Source organism: Drosophila elegans, unplaced genomic scaffold (assembly GCF_018152505.1).
Source record: "Drosophila elegans isolate 14027-0461.03 unplaced genomic scaffold, ASM1815250v1 contig_208, whole genome shotgun sequence".
Taxonomy (NCBI): domain Eukaryota; kingdom Metazoa; phylum Arthropoda; class Insecta; order Diptera; family Drosophilidae; genus Drosophila; species Drosophila elegans.
Window position 1 is genome coordinate 7,310,722 of NW_024545578.1, and position 21,165 is coordinate 7,331,886.

General features: G+C 36.6%; 2 protein-coding genes and 1 long non-coding RNA gene across 3 annotated transcripts; all 3 read left to right on the forward strand.

The window, feature by feature from the left end:
• Positions 1 to 8,168: 8,168 nt before the first annotated feature.
• Positions 8,169 to 8,817, forward strand: LOC108145639. The gene is made up of 3 exons (XM_017271175.1): positions 8,169 to 8,228; positions 8,285 to 8,602; positions 8,662 to 8,817. Exons 1-3 carry the CDS (start codon positions 8,169 to 8,171, stop codon positions 8,815 to 8,817), a joined length of 534 nt encoding a protein of 177 aa, XP_017126664.1.
• A 664-nt stretch (positions 8,818 to 9,481) lies between these two features.
• On the forward strand, positions 9,482 to 10,028 carry LOC108145640. The gene is made up of 2 exons (XM_017271176.1): positions 9,482 to 9,814; positions 9,870 to 10,028. Exons 1-2 carry the CDS (start codon positions 9,482 to 9,484, stop codon positions 10,026 to 10,028), a joined length of 492 nt encoding a protein of 163 aa, XP_017126665.1.
• A 7,132-nt stretch (positions 10,029 to 17,160) lies between these two features.
• On the forward strand, positions 17,161 to 19,784 carry LOC121467126. The gene is made up of 2 exons (XR_005977262.1): positions 17,161 to 19,494; positions 19,558 to 19,784. It is a non-coding gene; the product is annotated as an uncharacterized LOC121467126 (long non-coding RNA).
• The last annotated feature ends 1,381 nt before the right edge of the window (positions 19,785 to 21,165 follow it).

Genomic DNA, 21,165 nt, shown 5'->3' on the forward strand with positions numbered 1-21,165 from the left:
TAATTTTTCATAAACAATTTGTATTTTTGTGTGCATAAAAATAGAAAAACAATAATTTCTTAAAAACTAGAAATATTTTAAAGTTTGGAATTGAAATTTATGCAGTATCTGACCATTCTTAAGATATAAAGGTTTTTAAAGTACTTTTTTATTTCACATTTTTTAGATAAGAAAAATGAATATATTTAACTTACATTTTTATTTATTATTAAAATATTTTGATTTAAAAATGGTATTGAAACCCTTTGGCTTAAAAGTATTCGAAAAAACCCTTTCCACAAAAAAAAAAAACTCAAGAGCAGCAGCATCAACGACAACAGCAACAAAAAATTGTGTTCAGCAGACAACAAGGAAAATGCAGACGGCAACAACAAGCAAACGTAAATATCGGCTGATGACGACAGCGAAACACAACACAAACACAAACATAAACGCAAGCAAACACAAACAACCACCGACAGAAGCAGCAGACTTTATGGTTTGCTGACGTTGTTGTTGTTGCTGTCGGTCTGCAGATGAGGAATACTTTTCAAGGTCACGCATAGAATTTCGGTATTTTGTTTCATGCGTCTGCTGCACACACACACACACACATACCACACAACCAACACGGGAACAAAGTGAGAGAGAAGGCAAGAGGCCAGACTGCGACTATCCCTTTTTGGTCCTCAGACGAGAGCTTTTAGGATACCCTGTAATTAAGAAATTTAAGGGCAGTCTTGGTTCCATTAATATAAAGATCAGAAGTCTTCAATCACTAAAACCACTTAATCTTAAAAATTATCGAAATTTAGCCGATTTTTACAAAAACATTCAACATATACTTTTTAAATGTAATCTTCAAAAAAGGAATTTATGTTTATAAGAACTTTTTATTAGAAAGTAATTATATGAGCTATTGAAACCTAACTATGTTTAAAGATATAGTATTTTATTTCTGTTCTATGTAAAATTTGAGACAAGTGGAATTTTTAAAAAGTTTTTTCCTGAGCTTAGCACCTTAACAGCAGTTCGAATTATACTTTCTCAGCTTTATCTACCTTGTTATAATATGTATGCCAGACATTTAAACATTTTTGTTTAAGCTGTTAAGCCTGAGAAAATTGAGATAACTTTATTTGAAGCTATAAAAAGAATTGGTCAAAGTACAATGCTCTTCTTCTCCAACGTTTTGAATTATAGTTAGTTTACTCACCGACAAGATAACAGTTTTGCAAGGTGGTCTAGTGACTTAAAAATGTGACTATAATCTAACTAGATAATGAAAATTATCTTTGAGATATAAAAAAATAATAATAGCAAAGTATCTTTCGAATTATAAGGTTGGGAGATATATATAGAATTCCACGAATATTAGTGCTTAAAAGGTATTTCCAGAGTCGACTCTATCAATGAACCCTTCCAAAATGTCCATGCATTTTGTGTGCTTTATGTTGCATCGATGGGAGCGTAAAGAGAGCCGAAGCATTTGAATCACTTTGAGGCGTCTGGTGTCTGTGTCTCGCTGTCTGTACCCGCGTCTGTGTCTGACATTGAGCCACTTTGCGACCCGTCGCCTGTCGCCTGTCTCCTGTCTCCAGTCTGCAGTCTACCGATTCTTCCCTCTTCCCACGGATTCGCCCCTCTGCGTCAGTCTCCTCCGGCTGGCGGAGAAGCTGTAATCGTGGGCACACCGGAAAAATATATTCCCATTGGATCTGACATTATTAGATCCATATTTTATGTCAAAAGTCGTACGAGCTTAAGTTCAAGTTTATTATAAAGATATACGTTTTTTGTGTGTTATTAAACGATACTTTTCAATCGACGATTTGGAAAAGAACAAGATAGTATTTTCTCAAATAAATAAAAAAGTTTCATAAAGTTCATGAAAAGCCTTAAATATGTTTTCCTGTGCAGGCTAAGGTTTTCATGGAAAGGAGAATTTCGGGGGTTTGTGGGATTCCAACCGAAAAAATTGCCTTAATAGCGCAGTTTCGTTGATTTTTTTGGCACTTGTTCTTGTTGCTGCCTGTAGTTGTCCTTGAAGTCGCTCACGTTGCGACTGTCTTTCAATCGCCCTTCCCTTGCAGTCTGCCATCCCTCTCTCTCGCTCTCGCTCTCGCTGTCGAAATCTGGCTGTCCTTGTCGCTCCTGGTAGGGATTTGAGTTGACTTTAAGGACTTCGTCGGCGCTTGGCTTGTCCTTTATTTCTTTTAATGAGACACTTGTGTATCCTTTGCACAGAAGGTACGTACAAGTGTCCTTTTCTTAAGCTTTGTTCGACTTTTTCTCAGGTTATTTTATCGTCTTCTTTCGCTTCTTTTCCTTATTACACTGCAAATTAATGTCATCAAAACTTATAAATAATTCGACAATATTTTAAAGAAAACATTCTTCTTGAGTTCCTACATAAGAAGCAAATTTTCGTTTTCAAAAACTAAATGGGATTCAAATACTATAAACTTTTTGCTTAGACGTTATGTTAAAAAACTAAAAAATAAAATACTGATTTCAAAAAAAATGGTTTTCAAAAATCTTCCCAAAATGTTGTTAAACACAAATGTTAGAAATTAACAGTTTAAAACCTGCTGCTTAAAACACTTAACTTAAACACCTCTTAGCATATTTATTATTTGAGACCTAAAAGTTTGTTGTATTAAACAGTGTTTCTTCGATTTGCCGTCTTTCTCTCTGTGTAAGTTTTTCGTGACTTTTTTCGGCTTGGCATTTAATAGGATAATAAGCAAATAGGCTTATGTAAGGCAAGGAAAAAAGGACACACATACCCAGCGAGGAGCCGTTGACAATGACGTTACTCCGGAGAGTTGAGGGCAGAAAAATAAGAAGCCCAACAGTCAACAGTTCATCTGGGAGTTGGAGGAGGATGGTGGACAGGAGATTGGTGGCGGGGATAGGTAAGTGAGGTGAGTCTCTGCCCTCTGGACTGTGGCCTCGCCTGCACTTATCGTAATTTTATGCACAGACCGCAGACGTCTGCTCTGCCACACCCCTTCAATCCGCTTCCCTCCCCTCGCCCATACCGCTGGCCATAGTGAGCTCACCTCTCAAGCGACCCCTGGTCCGCCAGCCAATTGCTCCGACTGCATTTTTTGCACTGCCCCCTTTGGACTCTGAGATTGTCTCGTCAAAAATTGATAGGCTGCTTGCAGATGGGCCCCGATGTTTGTTCGCACAGTGGGATGGCATCTATAACACAAGAATATTTATAAATTAAAATTAAAGACTGGAGAAGATATATAAAAGTAAAAAAATATGAATTAATAAAGAACTGATAACACACTCTTTATTTTCAATACTATTTCAACACAAAAAAACCTTTTAGATTTCACAACGAAAAATTATTATATAAATGTTACATTTTCAAAAAGTATAACAGTATTCTAAACAGCGAATATATTAGTTAGTCGACGAGAACTTAAAATTTTTTTAGTTTTAAATACTTTATAAAGAAATTACAAAAATGTAATTAACTTAATAACTTGTTTTAAGGAAAGACCCTAGGAAATCGTAAATTTCATTGCACTGTGCTTAATTTTTTTTACATTCGCTGAGAGGATGGAACGACAACAAATACGTTGAAAAAGCGCGCTCAAAGCAAGCTGCAAGTCCCAATTCCAGTCTCCAGTTCCCAATCCCAATCCCATGTCCATGTCCAGCTGCAAGACCAAGACGGCGACTGACTGTAATTATGGCCATGTCAAATATGGGCGACGTTGAGACTGTAGCAACAGCAACACCAACAGCAACATCAGGCACAGCAACAGCAGCAACGAAGGTTGCATCCGCAACATCAGCGGAGATGCAAGTGGATTTCGACTAAAAGCTGCATCTTGAAGGATGCTCTCTTGAGGGAGCAGCAAATGGCGGGCAGCACAGTTGATTGATGTGGTCTGGCTGCTGGGGAGTAGTTCATGTCCATGGTCTCTGGTCGGGGGACTGGGGGCTGAGTTCAGTTGAGGCTGCGATCTGCCCCAAGTTCGTGTCCATGTCTGATCTGCTGTGGGTAAGAGTCCAAGCCTTAATCTCAATCCAAATTGAGGTGCCATTCCCTGGCCCATATGTAACACATGTTGCTGCGGCCTTTAGTTTTCCTCTACCCTAACAATTACGATTTTATGAGGAACTATCTAAACGTAAAATAAACATATAATGACAAATAAAATAATAAAAAGCTATCTTATGAAGCAATCAAAAAAATATTACGTTTTGAGGATGAAAAATGTTTTGTTACAAAATATATTTAAAAAAAATATAATAGCTAAGTTTTGAACTTCAGAATCAAATATACATACATATATTAATTTCCCTTTATTAAGGGGCTAAAAGTCATTGTTCCAAAAAAAAATATAAGACTTTGAAATCCTTATTTGTTAAATGAATTTAGAAAGATTTTTATTATAATCTTTGTATTCAAGATTTGGTATGTATCTTATGGGGTGCTATCTACCGGGTTTCTTGCAGAACTTAAAATCCATCTCACTAACTTGTTTTTTTTTCGCCCATTATGGTTTTCTTGTGTGTTTGATTGGACATTGCCTTGATTAAATCACTTTTCAGTCACTGACAGTTAATCAAGGCGTAGGACCAAGTGAAGCTGCGAGAGAAAATGTATAAAAAAGAAGGCATTTTCAAGGTGCACCATGGGGTGTTCGGTCGTGACTCGTCCTCTCCCTTCTCCTGGGTATTCTCTGTCCCACTCTGGCCCCTGTCTCGTGGCCGTACCGCTCACTCTTACTGGTTGTCCGGACAACCGAGGAGCGTCGCCGTCGTCGTCGTCGTAGCCGCCGCCATGCAACTTCCGCCTGCTCCAATTGTTTGCGCATACAAAGAAGCGTCTGTGTGTGTGCGTGTGTGCGTGTGGGTTGTGCATAAGTGTGTGTGTACTGTGCCTGTGTGTGTATATGTAGGATATAATCCAAACAAACATATTGTTTTGTCTGCCACGGTCTGCAGTTCTACCCCCGCAGAATCTCCTCTGTCCCACTGCACCCCACATACAACAAAAAAAAAAAACCCTTCGCGATCCCGTCTGTTGTCGTCAGCAGCCCCCCTCTCCTCTCCTCGCCCCTCCCCTTCTCACGACCCCCTTGCATTTTTTTTCAACCCCCCTCACACCGCCCCTGTCTGTGTGTCGATTGTATTGGGCTGCAACAAAGCGTCGTCGTCGTCGTCGACGTTGTCTGAAGTGCATCGCAGGAGAGGTAAAAGCAGCAGCAGCAGCAACTACGGCAGCAACATCAGGAGCAACAGCAGCAACAACAACAGCAACTATTACAGCAGCAACAACAGCAACTACAACAGCCGCAGCAACAACAACAGCAGCAACACCAACCGAAGCAACAGCAAAGCTCAGCATGCAATTTTTTTGTAGTCGCTGCAATGCACTTGGGTTCTTTCGCTTTTTTTTTTGGATTTTTTGTTTTTACTTTTTTTTTGCCCTTTTAATTTGTTTTTCTCTGTCCAGACAGTGGGCAATTTTTGTGTCCAGAAAAGATCGGGGTTATGGGCTTATTGACAAGAGGCCATTGCCTTTTGCGGAATTGTGGCGTTGCATCAGTCAGCTTAGTGTCACAGCAATTCGCTACTAACTAAGCGATTTTATGGGCCTTCAATAAAAAAAATATACTATACATATCAAGGGAATGACACAAAAAAAGTGAATGGAAAAATAAAAGCTAAATTTTATTGTAATTTAAACAAAATGAACAATCATGCTTTTAAACGAAAAAATTTTAAATTGGCAAATATCAAAACCAAAGTGATGCTTTGTTTTGCTATTTTAAATTGTTTTAAATAATTTTAGTATATTTTTATTCTAACTGAAGCCAATTTCAAGAATAAATTATATTTTCTTCTTTGTAATCTTTTCAAAACGATTGAGTACTATCTTGAAATCAAGTTTATTTTTTTGTATACATCAATCACGTTTTCTCCAAATCAAATTCAATCTTTTAAAACTATCCAACTTCCCACGCCACTTACTTTCTGTCTAAAAAGTTGTTTGTGCTTAATGAGTCCAGTTCAGCAAGTCATATGGTTTTTTAAAAAGTGTTCCATTCGGTTCAACAGCATTAATTATTCCCTTTCTATGTATTACTTTCACCCGAGCTTTGCATGTCTCATTTGTCCCGGCAAATCTGTTCCTCCGCTCCTTCGTCCTCATCGTGTTCTTCTTCATTAAACTTTGCAACAAAAGCACTTTTGTGTCAGTCAGTCCAGCCAGCCGTCGACTGGGGCCACCGGAGCTATCCTGCAACTCCGGCTCCAGCTTCAGCTTCATCTCCGCTTCATTTTGAAGATGTCTGCGTCTCAGACACCGGCAACAACGTGGTGCAGCCTTTTAGTTTAAGTTGTAGTCGTCTGGCCCCGGCCTGGAATACACTGTGAAAAAAGACATGAAGGAAAGTCCAGATCAATGTCAGCTTACAGAAATATCTACTCTATAATTAAAGTCATTAAAAAAACAATAAATAATAACCACGTAAACCTTCTTGATTTGTATTAAAGCAAAAATATGATTGCGTTTATCTTTAGAAATATTTAGATTTTTAATTTACCATTTTAAGATTTAAAAATATATCACTCTTTAAAAAGATTTTATTATAGAATAGAACCCAAGAAAAATATTTAGTATTTTAAATTTTACAACTTTTATATTTCATTGTTTTCGAACTTGCAATCTTTTTTAACCGTGCAAAATCTAAACTGAAGACTGTAAACCGGCAGTCTGGGTCTCTAACTGCGGCTTAAGTAGGTTGGCTGGCTAACCACCCCGTGTTCGGCCCGCAACCACCCACCGGAGCACCGAACCACCCAATCCAAACCCCAACCACCGGGCCACCCGCAACGCCCCCTTTTTGCGCCCTCTGATGTGGCCTCTTCTCTCGCCTTCACTGCCTTCTGCTTTGTTATTCATATTATCCGGCAAATATTTGTCGTTGTCATACGAAAAATGTCTACAAAACGAATGCAAAAAAAATAAAAAACACACACGCCGGGCGAGACAAGGAAAAGGGTTGCTTTAACATCGACTACCCTACTCAGCATCAGCATCAGCATCATCCACATTCTCATCCTACTGCTCAGACGGAGACTGAGATTCAGATCCAGAGGCAGAGGCAGAGGCAGACTGCTGCTGTTCGTGCCCCTCGATCCGCACTAATGGCCGCAATTGTGGGCTTTGGCTGCCTCCTCGTCCACGGCAGCTTCATCCCGACCCAAATTGTCTGGCAACAATCGCATGGATGTGCACTGATTCACCCCTCCTGATAATATCTTAATAGATTCTTTTGCCCGGCACCAACAGCGGGTTCATTTGAATTTGAATTCAGTGCGACTTTCGAAGGATTGCGATTGCCAAGTCTGTCAGTCATTGCATCAATGTCTCTGTGGCTTTTCAAGGTGTGTTGGGTTGTTGGGCTGTTGGGTTGTTGGTTGTCCAAAGGCCTTTGGCTGACTTCTTAGCGTCCTCATTCTCGCTGTTTTTGTGTCAGGATCTTTCGTCTCCTTGTGCAATTTGTATAATGAGCATTTGCCACACAACTCCTTTGACTTTCAGCACCTTATTGTGCCCGTTGACTGGGACCATCTGGATTTTATTGTAGAAATGCAGGCACTTTTACTCTTCCCATCTTGCTTTTGGGTTATTAATTTGTGACCATTTAGCGCTTTTTTTTTGGTACTAACATTTCGACTTGTGGCAATACATAGGCAGCACACATATAAAAGACTTATGAAAAAATTAACTATAGAAGAATTAAAAGTAAATAACATTTCAGAAAAATACTATAAAGATTGGAAGTGTGTTTCTGATTTCATGTATTTTTGATAAATATTTTAAAAGTTATTATTTACTTAAAATATTTTATAACTAGAAATCACTGTGTATTTGCTGTGGACTGTGGTCATTACCACATTGCTACAAAATAATTGTTAAGCGTTTTTCCATTTGATTAATCTGTTTAAATACCTATATCCGAATACATATGTTTTTAATTTAAAAAAAGCCGCTAGTTTGTTGAAAAACTAAAGCCATTAAGAACAAATTAAAAGATAAATTTTTGGGACCAAAACAATTGAATATAATTTGTACTTAAAAAGTCCAACTTGCATATTTTTTAATATTAGAAATTAATTTTATAAAAATCATTAAACTTGTGAAAGCCATGCGGAACACACTAAAAGTATTCGGCATCCTAGCAATATTTTTCACCTGGAGATTATGTGTAAGTCCAATCAATATTCAAAGTTGTGGGCCAATCAAAAATGAATTAATAAACAGGATTCTGTCACCTACAAACTCACAAATGTGAAATGCGAAAGCTTCAACAAATCGTGGGTTACGATTAATGAGTGCCGCTTGAAGGCGATCAGTCGAAATAAAACTATTTTCAATTTCAATGCAACGTTTCATCATCCTGCTAGCCACATTTATTTAGACTATGAATTCTTTAAAAGGGAGAGTGGATATAAGCCATGGCTGTACAAGAAAAGGATAGACTGCTGTCGATTTCTAAGGAAGCCGTATGATGCGTTGAGTATATTGATATGGAATATTTATAAGGACGTTTCAAACCTCAATCACACTTGCCCCCTTACTGTAAGTACTAAAACTGAAACTAGAAAACCTTTTAATCCTTTTGGATTTTCTTCTTAAAGGGAGATATTCTTATAAGGGGAATGTATCTAACGTCACAGATTAAAACACTTCCGTATCCAACCGGCGAATATATGTTGCAAATGAGTTGGCTATTCTATCGGCAAGTTCAGTTCGTAACCAACGTTAGTTACCAATTCATTGAAAGTCCCTTTTAATGGCCCACTGAGAACCATTTTTGTCTATGCAATGCATTATTTAGATATGTTTAAGCAAAATAAAAACAAACAAAAGCGTATAAATTAATCGTTTTTATTAATTTTGGGAATTAATAGGTTATGAAATCTTAAAAGACCGGAATAATTTTGAAAAATATTAAAGTCTCCATACCAGCAGCTGAACTCAGTATTTTTCTACTTTAAAAGTTTTATTTTAGTAAATAATTCCCTAAAAGTAAAAAAGAACTGTCTTAAAAAAGTCTCAAATATAACCTTTCAGTAACCCCAAGCCGCGTAAGTTTTTAAGTTTATTTTTATAAAAAAATTAGGTTCGCAGGTCTATCTTTAACGAGACAATCATTAACTTGTTTGTCAATAGGACAATTATATTTGAATTAAAAATGCTCGTTGAATATATCAAAGTTAAATATTTATTAATCATGAAACTCAAAATCGTATAAAACGACAATTCCAATTAATTTTAAATTACATTTTGGTACCATAAATACTATAAAATGTTATGTCACATGTTATTCCGTGTATTTAATGTTTTATAACCATGCGGAACTGTATAATAGTGGTTGCTTCTCTAACATTTTTATTGACTTTAAGTATAAGTGTGAGTTTTTTTTTTTTTAATTTCCAAAATAAGGGACAGTGATTAATGTATAATTCACAGGACTCTATCACTTTCAAAATGACCGATGTTGCATGTACAAGTCATAACAGATCGTGGTTGCGGGTAAATGTGTGCCGCTTGAAGGCGATAAGTCGATACAAAGTAGTGTTCAACTTTAATGCTACCCTGTTTTACCCAACCAACGACATCCGAGTGACTTATCGGATCTTCAAGAGGGAGAGTGGCTATAAACCATGGCTTATAAATGTCGAGATCGACTGTTGCCGATTTTTGAGAAAACCCTATGACGCCATGGGTATTATGATATATAACTTCTTCAAAAACTTTACAAATGCAAATCACACTTGCCCGCTATCTGTAAGTTTTCGGCGAATCCAATAATACTATCCTATAGATTTTTTACATTTTTAAGGGTGATCTCATCGTGAAGAACATGTATCTGAGCACTGAACCATTTAAGGGACTTCCTTGGCCCTCCGGCGACTATTTATTGGCAATGGCTTGGAAGTTCTATAGGAAGCCCCAGTTCGACACAAACGTTAGCTTTCAATTTATTGAGAATCTATTATAGCCGAAAGTAAGATTTAAAAAATATTCCGCTCTAAGCTAAATTAAATGATTAATGATTAACTGATTAAGTATTTATACTTCAAAAAGTATTTATACTTTAAAAGTTATTTAATTTCAACACGCTAATTAAGAAACACCTTAATTTGTTATCTTAGCTTTTTCACAGTGTAATACTATTTGAATATTGAATTTTTCCCAAATATTAAAAAACCATTACTATAAACCAGTGGTAATGAAAAACCTGATTAAAAGCGAATTTAAAAAGAAATTACGCGGTGAATGGTAGAAACTATACATAAAGCAAATACGAAATTATGTTTGGAGTTTATAAATATTAATGTCATATGGCTTGTAAAGCATTAGTTATTTTTCTGCCAAAGATTAATATTACTTTCTCTCATCAATCATGTCCTCAGCGAAGGATATCCGTATTCGTCAAGAGTTGCTGCGAGTTGTGGTTTTGGCAGAAAAGGCGTGCAATAACCCGTCATAAGCAGGCTTTTGGTAATAGACCTGTCGCCTCGCCGGCCAACTCTAAAAGCCATCCTCAGCATATGTTAGACATTTATGTCTTGCTATTCAACACCAGCCAATGGCCCGAGTGAACCACTACCACACTGAGAAAAGTTACCTTAAGTTGGGGAACAATGAAAACTTTTCGAAAATCATCATCATCAATTTTACCAATATAAATCTGAAGAAAAATGTAACATAAAAGATGAAACCAGAGTTAAAAACATAAAACCATACAACTAGGCGTATACGCAATTGAGTAATATATTCAGGATAGCACAGAAACCAATTAAAGTCTAAGCTTAAATTGGAATATCAATTTATTTAAATCGAAAAAAAGCAATTATTTTACTAAATTCCTTAGCAGCATTTGGTTTTTGTTTTTGAGAATATGTATGAGAAAGATATTTACCATACCATTGCAAATTTATTAAAACTATACCACTTTTAAGCTTAACATCATTACATCTGCAATCTAAGTCCTAGTTTCAGATGGCAATTTTACGCTCAGTTTATGATGCACCATCTCACCCCTTAGAAAATCCCGACCGCAACTAGCAAACGTTGCGTTTGGCCCTCGGCGACTATTATTACTACATTTACGACCCTGACGTCTGCTGTGGCTGCTGCTGCTCCTCCTCCTTCTACTTGTCCGTCAGCTGAAGCTGCTCACTCCTCCCCAGCTGATGCACACATCCCCGCCAGCGGTGTCCATAAAAATGGCATTGTAATGGGACTTTGGAGGCGTCGCCATCGTTGCCACAGCAGAGTCACTGATTGACACTTTTTATGTTTCAACGGCTGCTGCCGGCAAAAGTTCAATGAGTTATGATTCGAGACCGGGGTCTTTGTATTGGCCATTGTTCCATCTTTAGCCAGTCAATGGAGGGCTTAATGAGCTGGCTGCCTTTAAGAGCGGAGAAAGGCGGTAGGAAATTCATTAGCGCGAAGGAATCTTTGGGGTGCCATTGGCAACGCGTTTGTACCTGTTGCATCCGATGATAAATCGAAGTTTGTGCACCGAGCGAATCATTTCTAAAATGTCTTATTTTTTTCCGACATACGTTATTAAAAATTTAAATAATATTCTTTTCTTATAAAATATTTGAATACATAACTAATTTTTATTGTAACCGAAATTTAGCGTTGAGCCTTGTCAATATAGCTAATTTTTAGATCGCCTGAAAATATAAATAAATTGGTATTCTTTGTTTTTTTCTTAAACCACTAAAGTTAAAATGTAGAAGATCTTTTTTGAGATCCGCTTGTAAAGTTCGATTCTGATTACCTGTCTTTGTACCCGAATTTTTTTTCCGTGTGTTAAGTCATCGATGCATCATCAATTTTGGCACATTTTGAATAAACTGGGTGAACAGTCGTGTGTTTTGCAATCAGCATCTGTATCTGTATCTGAATTTGAATCTGAACCGATGCCCGACTAGACTCATTGTCTGGCCAGCCTGTGAGGCGATGCGATTTGTGTGTGAGATGTGCCAACGCCATTTGCCTTTGCCTCCGCCTTTATTTTTTATATTTACTTTTTTTTATTTTTATAAATATATATATTTTTCGCCGCGGCAGGCTGACTGGCGGTGTCTAAAAATATCAAAAGCAGCACCATCGCATCACATCACATCGCATCGCATCACATCGGTACAACATCGGTACATTGGTACTTCGGTACATCGGTGCATGTAAGTAAGTGCAAACTTGTCTGCGATGTCTTTTGTTGTCTCGCCACAGTCTGCTTATCACAGCAAGCCAAAGAGCAGCAAAAGAGCAGAAAAGGCTGAGGAATCGGTCGGTTGTCGCTGCGCCAACGGCAACAATGACTCAAAAGTAGTCTTTTTTCATCAGCCACAACAATAGCAAGTTAATGACTAACACTCTAGCATCCCGATTAATGCACACATGTGGGCGATACCCCATATAAAGGCCCAGGAAACCAGGGTGCATCTCTTAGTTTCCCAGAAGTTGACTAAATTGATAAGCAGTGATTGGCTGCAGTGATCGCAGGCAGGGCACATATAAAGTGTTAAAGTGAAAGTTTTGCAATGATATGACAACAGAAGGTTTTAGAACGTACAACAACGAACAGCCATTAAAAGATAAATTTATAATTTAAATATATCTAGCACAAAATACAATTATTTGGTATGACGAAGAAAATTATTGAGAAAAATTAAAAAAAAACATTAAACATAACTAATATAAAATGCTTCTTTATCATGCAATTTAATTACAGAGAATTTGTAACCCTTTAAAAACAAAACATTAAAAAAATGAAATGAAAAGAACACCACCAATCAACATAATTAGAGTTTTAAGAAATGTAAGTGTAACCCATCATTCCAAAGTGTATACAAAAATGAGTAAAATTGATGTATATTATGAGTAAAAAAACTTTTCATGTACTAACAAAAAATATTATGTCTTGACCAAATAACTTAAACGCAATATCTAGAACATGTTATGTCAATGAGCTAATATTAATTTTTAAGCTTTTTTTTAACACTTGGAGTTGCACAACATTCTGTGTCACAAAGTTAATGAAAACACGAACCATTCATTGCGATTCGCGTGACAAAGTTTAATTGATCGCCCGGGGGACGTGGTAATGGTGTAAGGGGTGACTCAAGTACTTATTACGTATACGACACGTGTACCGTCTCAGCACTGGCTGACAATTAAAAATGCATGCATATGCATCTATTTCATTTATTTAATTGCCACAATTTATTTATAAATGCAGACAGACAGCTCACAGCCTTGGCACGATCACTTGATCGCATCGATATCGATCCAATCGATCCAACTGCTCGACCGATCGATCAATCGATCGCCCGGCCAGGTGGCTCAAAGCAGCCGCCAAAAAGTCAACAGAAAACAAATTGCCACCGCACACAACCTGCAGACCCAGAATTCGTCTTCTCCCCACATAAAAAGAGCGACAAAAAAAATAGTACGAGATACGTCAGCACATATTAGATTATCAACATAAACAAAAATGTTCCGTCTCGTCGTATGTGTACACAATTATACTTTTTTTTGTACATAAAATATTTTCCCCCAACTTTTGGGAATATTCATGGTTGGAAAAAAAAATAAAAAAAATATATTTCTTTGTATGCCAAAAAAAGCAAACACAGACGAGAGAAGCGACCAAGTGCCAGTTTTGGGTGAATTGTGGTTTTTTTTCGAACAACGGCTGGGTGGGTTAGAGGTGGTGCACAGGGGCGGTGGTGCACAGGGGCGGTGGTGCACAGGGGCGGTGGTGCTGGGCCGGTGTTCTGCTAGTAACCGCAGGTAGGTCGCCAGACATTGGCATACGTGAGAGACCCCGGCCAGACAATGTTAATTAGCACTTCATGATAAGTTGTCTCAATTGTTGCCGTCGTCGGTTGTCGGCTGTCGGCTGAAAAGTGCGCAGCGGGGGGTGCTGTACTTACAGGGGCGGAGCAGGAGGGGAGGCCCCCTCTACCCTCTTAGTGGACCCCGGGGACACAGCACATTCGATTGTTGAACAACAACCGGCTAGCCAGCAACAAAATAACAAATCCGCAGACATGCTAATACATTTGAAGTTTCTATTTTAAAACAAAACAACAATTTCTGTCAAACAAAAATGGTAAACGACCAGCAGATCTGGAGAATATGTGGTACCTTATATGAATTAAAATGAGAGGAAAAACAATCTTTAAAACAAATAATTGGTTTTGTTTAATTTTATTTTAACGTTATTAACCTTATAAAACTTTTTAAATTATTAAATTTGTATACCTTTTTGTTTTAAAAAAGTGTCCTTTTAAATTCTTTTTGAGGCTTAAAAATTATAAAAAAAAAGAAACCAAATCACATAAGGGTTATATAAAAAACCCAAAACTAATTTGAAAAATATGTTTAAAAAATAATAATAATAACGTTTATACATATATTGAAGATGATCTTAATTACAAAAGCTAGTTTGATAATAATAAAACTTCGTGGAACAAAAATAAATTTAAAAAATTTTTAAAATAAAAATGGTTAATCAAAATTAAGAATTCAATATACTCTGCAATCACCCAGTAATTGGGACACTAAAAAAATGTCGAATCGCGTATCATCAAAAGAATGTCACATGTGAATCATATCATTAAAAATAAAGGCAAACAAAAAATAAAATAAAAGCGAAATAAAGCTGCATAAATAAATTTAATTAACGTGCGGTTGTCGGCACCCCTCCCCCTGACCCTATCCCTCCCCCTCGGCACCACCACCCCGACCGCCCGTCTGCCACTTTAATTTCTTGGACTTTGCACGGCGGCTCAAGTCGGCAAACAGAAAAACCGCAAAAAAATCGAGTGACAATGAGCTAACCGAAATTCAGCTTAACAACAAAAAAGTGAAATAAATATTTATGAGCAAATAAAAGTGTGGCAAGTGGAGTAAGATAAAAAATGTAGACAATTTGCGAAGTAAAAGAAAAAGTAAATATCTCTTAGAGTCTCTAATCCCGAAATTTAATACCACAACAAAATATAAAAATAATACAACTTAATACAAGATTAAATTTAAATTTGAAAATTAGGTACATATTAAAAGGTAAAATCTAACCATATTGAAATATAATACACGGTTAAAATGAACAAGTTAAAAGTAGGTACATACGTACAAAATTAATCATATAAAAAAATTAGCCACGATTTAAATGACAAATAAAAATGTTGAAAGAACAAACAAAAAAATTATAGCGAGTAAGTTAAAAACAAGGAATAGAATATATTTTATAATATACTTTAAAATATTTTCTCTATTAATTAAAAAAGTTTAAAAAGCCATCCAAAATAAGATATTAGGTATTTTTTAAAAGAGTTCAAATTTGCCACTCTACAAATAGTACCGCAATTAGTGAAATTAATTTAAAAATATCAAAACTGTGAAATAAAATGTGTAAGTAACGGAGAGAAAACCTATCTAAAGTATTCCTAATTAAAAATATCAATGAAAAATCAAAATAAATTAATCTGGAAAATGGTAAAGCTGGTGAGGTAATTTTTGTAATAAATTCGCAATTTGCAAGTTAACTTTGCGCTTTCTCTCTCTCTCTCATTTCGTGTCTCTCCTCTGCTGCATTTCCTCCCCCTTTCTCCACCACCCCCTGTGTTAGCAGTAACATTAACAGCTGTGCGCGGCTCTCTCTCTCTCTCTCCCTCTCTGTTGGTATCTCCCACCCCCAAAGCCCGTTTCTTTGCCATCGTTCCGTTCGCCTCTTGCTTGCGCTTTAACAGCACTTTTTTCGCTGTTAAAAAGATGATGGTTGGGTGAGGTGGGGCGGTTAATATTTCTGCCTTTTCTCTTCTCTCATTTCGATTTAAGACGGCCTGAAACTCTCTGACGCTGCGGACGTTGTTCGTTCTCCGCAAAAAATACAACAATTAAACCAGCGATCGACAGCAACAACAACCAGATAATGTTTGTGTGTGTGTGCTTGTGTTTGTGCCTTAGTCAATTTAAAATCAAATGATTGATTCGAAACTAAACAAATAAATCGAAGGTATAGCATCAACAAGGCGGAGTTACGTCATGGCTGTCGCATTTGTTGTTGTGTTGGCATACTTTCAATACTAGTGTGTATATGCGGGAAAACAATTGTTTTGCGCCAACGATAATTATTAAAATAAAACGAAAAACGAGAAAGAAAGAGATGGCAGGCACTCGAAAGCTTGTTCCCGTTCCATTGCCAATGCGTTCCAGATATTGTTTACAGTGTGACTACAGCGGCGAAAACAGCAACGTCGCCGCTGTTGTATTTTAACATTAATGTTACGAAAACGTATCTGTGAGTACGATTATCTGACGTTGTATTTGTGAGTACGAGTTCGAGTATCTGATGGCTCGCAGTACAATTTCAAGACGTCGTCAGTACTGAACGGTTGCGGACCGGACGTCGTGCTACAAAAATATAAAATAAATAATATAAATTCGCCCAAAAATGTGCACAACAATGTGTCTAAAAGCCGAGTTAAAACAAATTTAAAATAGCGCAATTCCTAAATCAAATTTATTCGGGAAATAAAAAGCAAAGTTTTTAACTTTGCGTGCGTTTCAGAAAATACAACATTAGCCTAAAAACACCTAAAAATCAGTAGAAAACCCCAAACAAAACAACAACAAACAAGCGTTAAGCACCAACAAGAAGCAACAAAACAAAAGTGAAGCAAAATATAAATAAATACACAAAACCACAGATACAACACACACACATAGCCAGCGTTCCTGTACTCAAAAGCATTCCTAATAGCCGCAAAAAAATCATTGTAAACAAAAAATAAATAATAACAAGAATCAAAGCAGCAATAATAACACTAAACAAATTTCAAAAAAATTAACCAGAGATAAAGAAAAGCAAATTAAGTTAAAATCAAATGTACAACTGGAGAGCTGCAAAGTAATAAATAAAATAAGTGTTGCATAGATAATTTCGCCTAAAAAGTGTCACAAAAAAGTGATTAGGAAATTTATGCCCTTAAAATAGCGCAATTCCTAAATAAATTCTAATCTAAAAGATATATAGTTAAAACCAATTCGTAACAAAACAAATCCAAATTAAAGCAAGAAAAAAGTCGAAAAAGGTGAGCAAGCTTACTAAGCATACATATATTGGAAAAAAACCTTTTTTAAGCCGATTAGCCATAAAAATACAACGTAATTGAACTTTGGAGCCGCAATAAGTGTGCCCAATATTCGGTAGTCGCACTGTAGGCGCTATCTAATTATATGCTATTCATGTTCTATCTAAAATCTGCTCTCTATAAATCGCATTCCGGCGACTTCCTGTCGACACTCACACACAAACCAAAACAAGAAAAACAATAAAAAATCGTTAAAAGAGCAACAAAAATCCAGTCAAAAACTGTCCACTGTCCACAGAAATGCAATAAATTTTGAAATCAGCTCTGGTATTTTTTACTACTTCTCACCAGACGACAGATATCACGCCCCTCGCCAACGATTCCCCTTTCTACAAATAGATGTGCGAAAAAAATAATAAAGCATATATAAAACATTTGTTTTAAAGCAATTTTGAATGCTTTTAAAACCCTTTAATATTTTTTGTGGCTGTCATAAACCATCTTGTAATAAATTAGTCGAGAGGCGGGAAAATATAAATTATTATTTGGGGGTCAGGAATCTCACAAAAGGGGTATATATAATAGGTATGTCTTCATTTCATTTGTAGTTTGGGGCTAAGTCTCATATTTCTTTTTAACAAAAATTAATTGGAAAACTTGGAAAATAAATGATTTAATACTTAAATAAATTGGGATTTAATAAAGGGGATTATTGTTCTATTGCCCAAGCTTTGATGTTATAATATCGTTTATAGTGAAACATTTAGGTTAATTAAAATAATTTTTTAAAAATAATATGTATAGCTGAAGAAATATAACTATTAAATCGTTCCACGTTTACACTACTCAATCTTTATTGCGTTTTCATGTTTCTGTTCCTCACCCTTAATAATATTGCCTAAAAATTATAAGTGAATTACAGCAGAAAATCTCGAGTTTAATTAGAAATGACACCAGAAAAAAGGTAATTTTCTCGCCTGAAAACCAAAGTGCCGGGATTAGCTTCGATTAAATCTTTCAAAGTCGGTTTTAGGTTGAGAGAAAAAGCAAAGAATTTCCCAGAAGAGCTTTATCTTTTCAGCTCTATCGGAGCCACAAGGTTTTGGCTTCGGTTTGACTTTGGCTATGGCTTAGGCTACGGTTATGGCGATGAAAACAAAGGCCCGGGCCATGGAGTTTTGATAGAGGAACCAGAACAAAACCAAGTCAAAGTCGCGTGTAGGATCGTCCCCTCTCTCTCTCTCTAGGTGTCTCACCCCTTCTCTTTCGCACAGCAGTAGGCAAATCACTTCCGTTCAATGAACCCATGCGTAAGCCAGCTCTTCATCAGCTCTTTTGCTTTTGCTCTTGCTCTTGCCTTTTGCTTTTCCTTTGCCATTGCTATGCTATTGCTATTGCTATTGCCTCTTGGCTATGCCACACACACAGTCGCACACCACACACACACACACACTCGCAGCAACACACAGCGACACACATGTGGCTCAGTCTCAGTTTTTTCTCTCTGCTTTTTACATACAAATGTGGTTAAAATACTAGAAGCTACATGAAGTTAACTTTACAAAAATTGTTAGAAATTGTAGGTATTACCAAAAATTCAGTCTATAATAGATGTTGTAGGTTTCCCTAAACTAAATCACATTAAATAAAAAGTTGTATTGTTTTCATTTTAAACTAAGTAAGCATTAAATAATTAAATGTTGATAAAAGAGTCTCTTGATTTTGTCTTTATGTACATCTTTAAAAATAACATCTTTAAAGAAAATGAATTGCTTCTATTATTTCTTTGATGACTGTAAGAAATTTCCACACTCGCGCACATAAAAGTAGAAGAGTTCTCATTGCTTTGTCGTCTTTGGTTCACCTTTACAAATCCACCTGGCCTCCCACCTCGGTTTTTCCCATTCTCGCCCGCCTAGCATAGGAATGTTACGCATACGCCTCGTATGCTGTCACGGAAAATTTGACTCACTTGGCCGGCACATTCCAAACATCTTTACGACTGGCCATTAAAATGGTTATTATGTTTTTAAGTTACACCCGCCACCCTTTCGAAGAATGCGAAATATTTGCATAAAACAAAATTTTAATTAAAACTTCATGAGAGCAACTCGATTGACCAGTAAATTAATCGAAAGCTAATTAAACAGCTGACGACATGGGCACACACATATATAGGGCCAAATCAAGGTCTTTTGTTTTTGCCATATTGCCGTCTCTGTCGCGCAATATGTGTACATATATCGCTCATACGCCCCATGGCCGCTTATCAAGCGTCTGGTCTGGTTCTTCTGCCTGCTTCTGCGTCGCTTCTTTGGCTTCTGGACGGAGTGAGAAAAGGTAGAGCCAGGCAGTCGGTCTTATCAGCTGAATTCTCTTCAGTTTTATTTTTTTCCCCTATAGAAAAAGACCCAACACAGACGCACAATATAGAGATACCCATGGACTTGAGCACCTGTCCGACCGGGCGTCGACGTCAACAACACTTCCCGCGCCACCCACATGACCACCACCACGAAGTCAGCAACACCACACACTCGAAAAAATAAAACCTGGGGAGTTCTAGAAAAGTTGTTGTTCTGGGGTATTCCTAAGATCTTAGGATTACCAATAAAAAGTTTTAAAAATTAGAAGTTCTCTGAATTTAGAATTTAAGAGAAAATGTTTTTAAAAATTGACAGTGGTCTGTCAAAAAAAACGTAAAATAGTATATTTTGTGCTTATTTCAATTCAGCTTCAAGGACTTTTAAATTAATAGGTACCTAAAAAAGGCATTTAAAACTATTTTTTTTAGAAAATTGTTTACCGACTAAATTCTCAGAGAATTTTTTATATTTTCTGATTTTGAAAATGAAATAAAATCCTTTCTTTAAAGAAACCCAATTGAATGCATATTTGAAGATACTCTTGTTAAAGCTACAAATCAAAATGTTTTAAATTTATTGGAATTTTTCTGAGTGCACTACCATGGCGGCAACACCACACAACAAGCCACACCACCATAGCACCAACACAACACAGCAACCGAGCATGAGATTAGAGAACGGACGAGCGACGAACGACAACATTCCCCAAGGTCATTATTAGTGCTGCAATGGAGCAGCCCGAGGAGAGGGAAGGGGAGGGTTACGGATGGGATAGCCCCCGCTGCAGGCGGGTGGCGACTGATTGAGGGACCCTAGTTCCTTTGATAAGAAAATCGCCAGCGAGATGTCCAGCCAGATAATCACGTGTCGCGGCGACATTGACACCTGGTCATTGACTGACCCCCAAATATTTGTGAAGTATTCATAGGGTTATGTTTATAGCTTCCACTCTCTTCTTCTCTTGTCGGGAATTCCATTTAAGTGACAGATATAATATGAAAAAAAAATTCATTGATAAATCTTTTAATTTTTGAAAAAGAAATGCTCCTAAAAATGTATAAAAATTCTTTTCAATATATTTAAGTCTTACTTAATAAATTTTAAATATCCCCACAGAACTATAAAATTGTCAAGCTTCATTAAAAATGTTCTGAAATAGTGTTCATTAAAAACTTATGAACATACAAAAAGTATTGTTTTACTTAGGTCTCCTTTTTTTAATATGCTTAAGTCTTATTTGAAAAAAATAAGTTTTAAATATCCCCACTAAACTATACAAATTTCAAAAAATGTCATTCAATGCTTGACAAGATAACAAGCAACATAATAAGCGTGAAATAAGAGGATTATAATATTGATTGCATGTAAAAAATGTTATTCAAATAATCCAATTACTTGTTGGGCATACCCAATCTATAGCTCCCCCACGTCTACCCTACAAACCGAGCGAATCATTAGAGTTCATAATCAAGTTTACTCACACACACCGACTGAAAGCCTCATATATAGTCATCAGTTCATTCCAATCGGAATCGGCCAGTTGTCTGGGTCGAAGTCTGAAATTTGCTGCTTTATTTCGTTTCGTTTTTACTGTTTCTGCCGATTGTTGTCACTATTTTTTATTCTTGTTTTTTCGTTTCTTCGT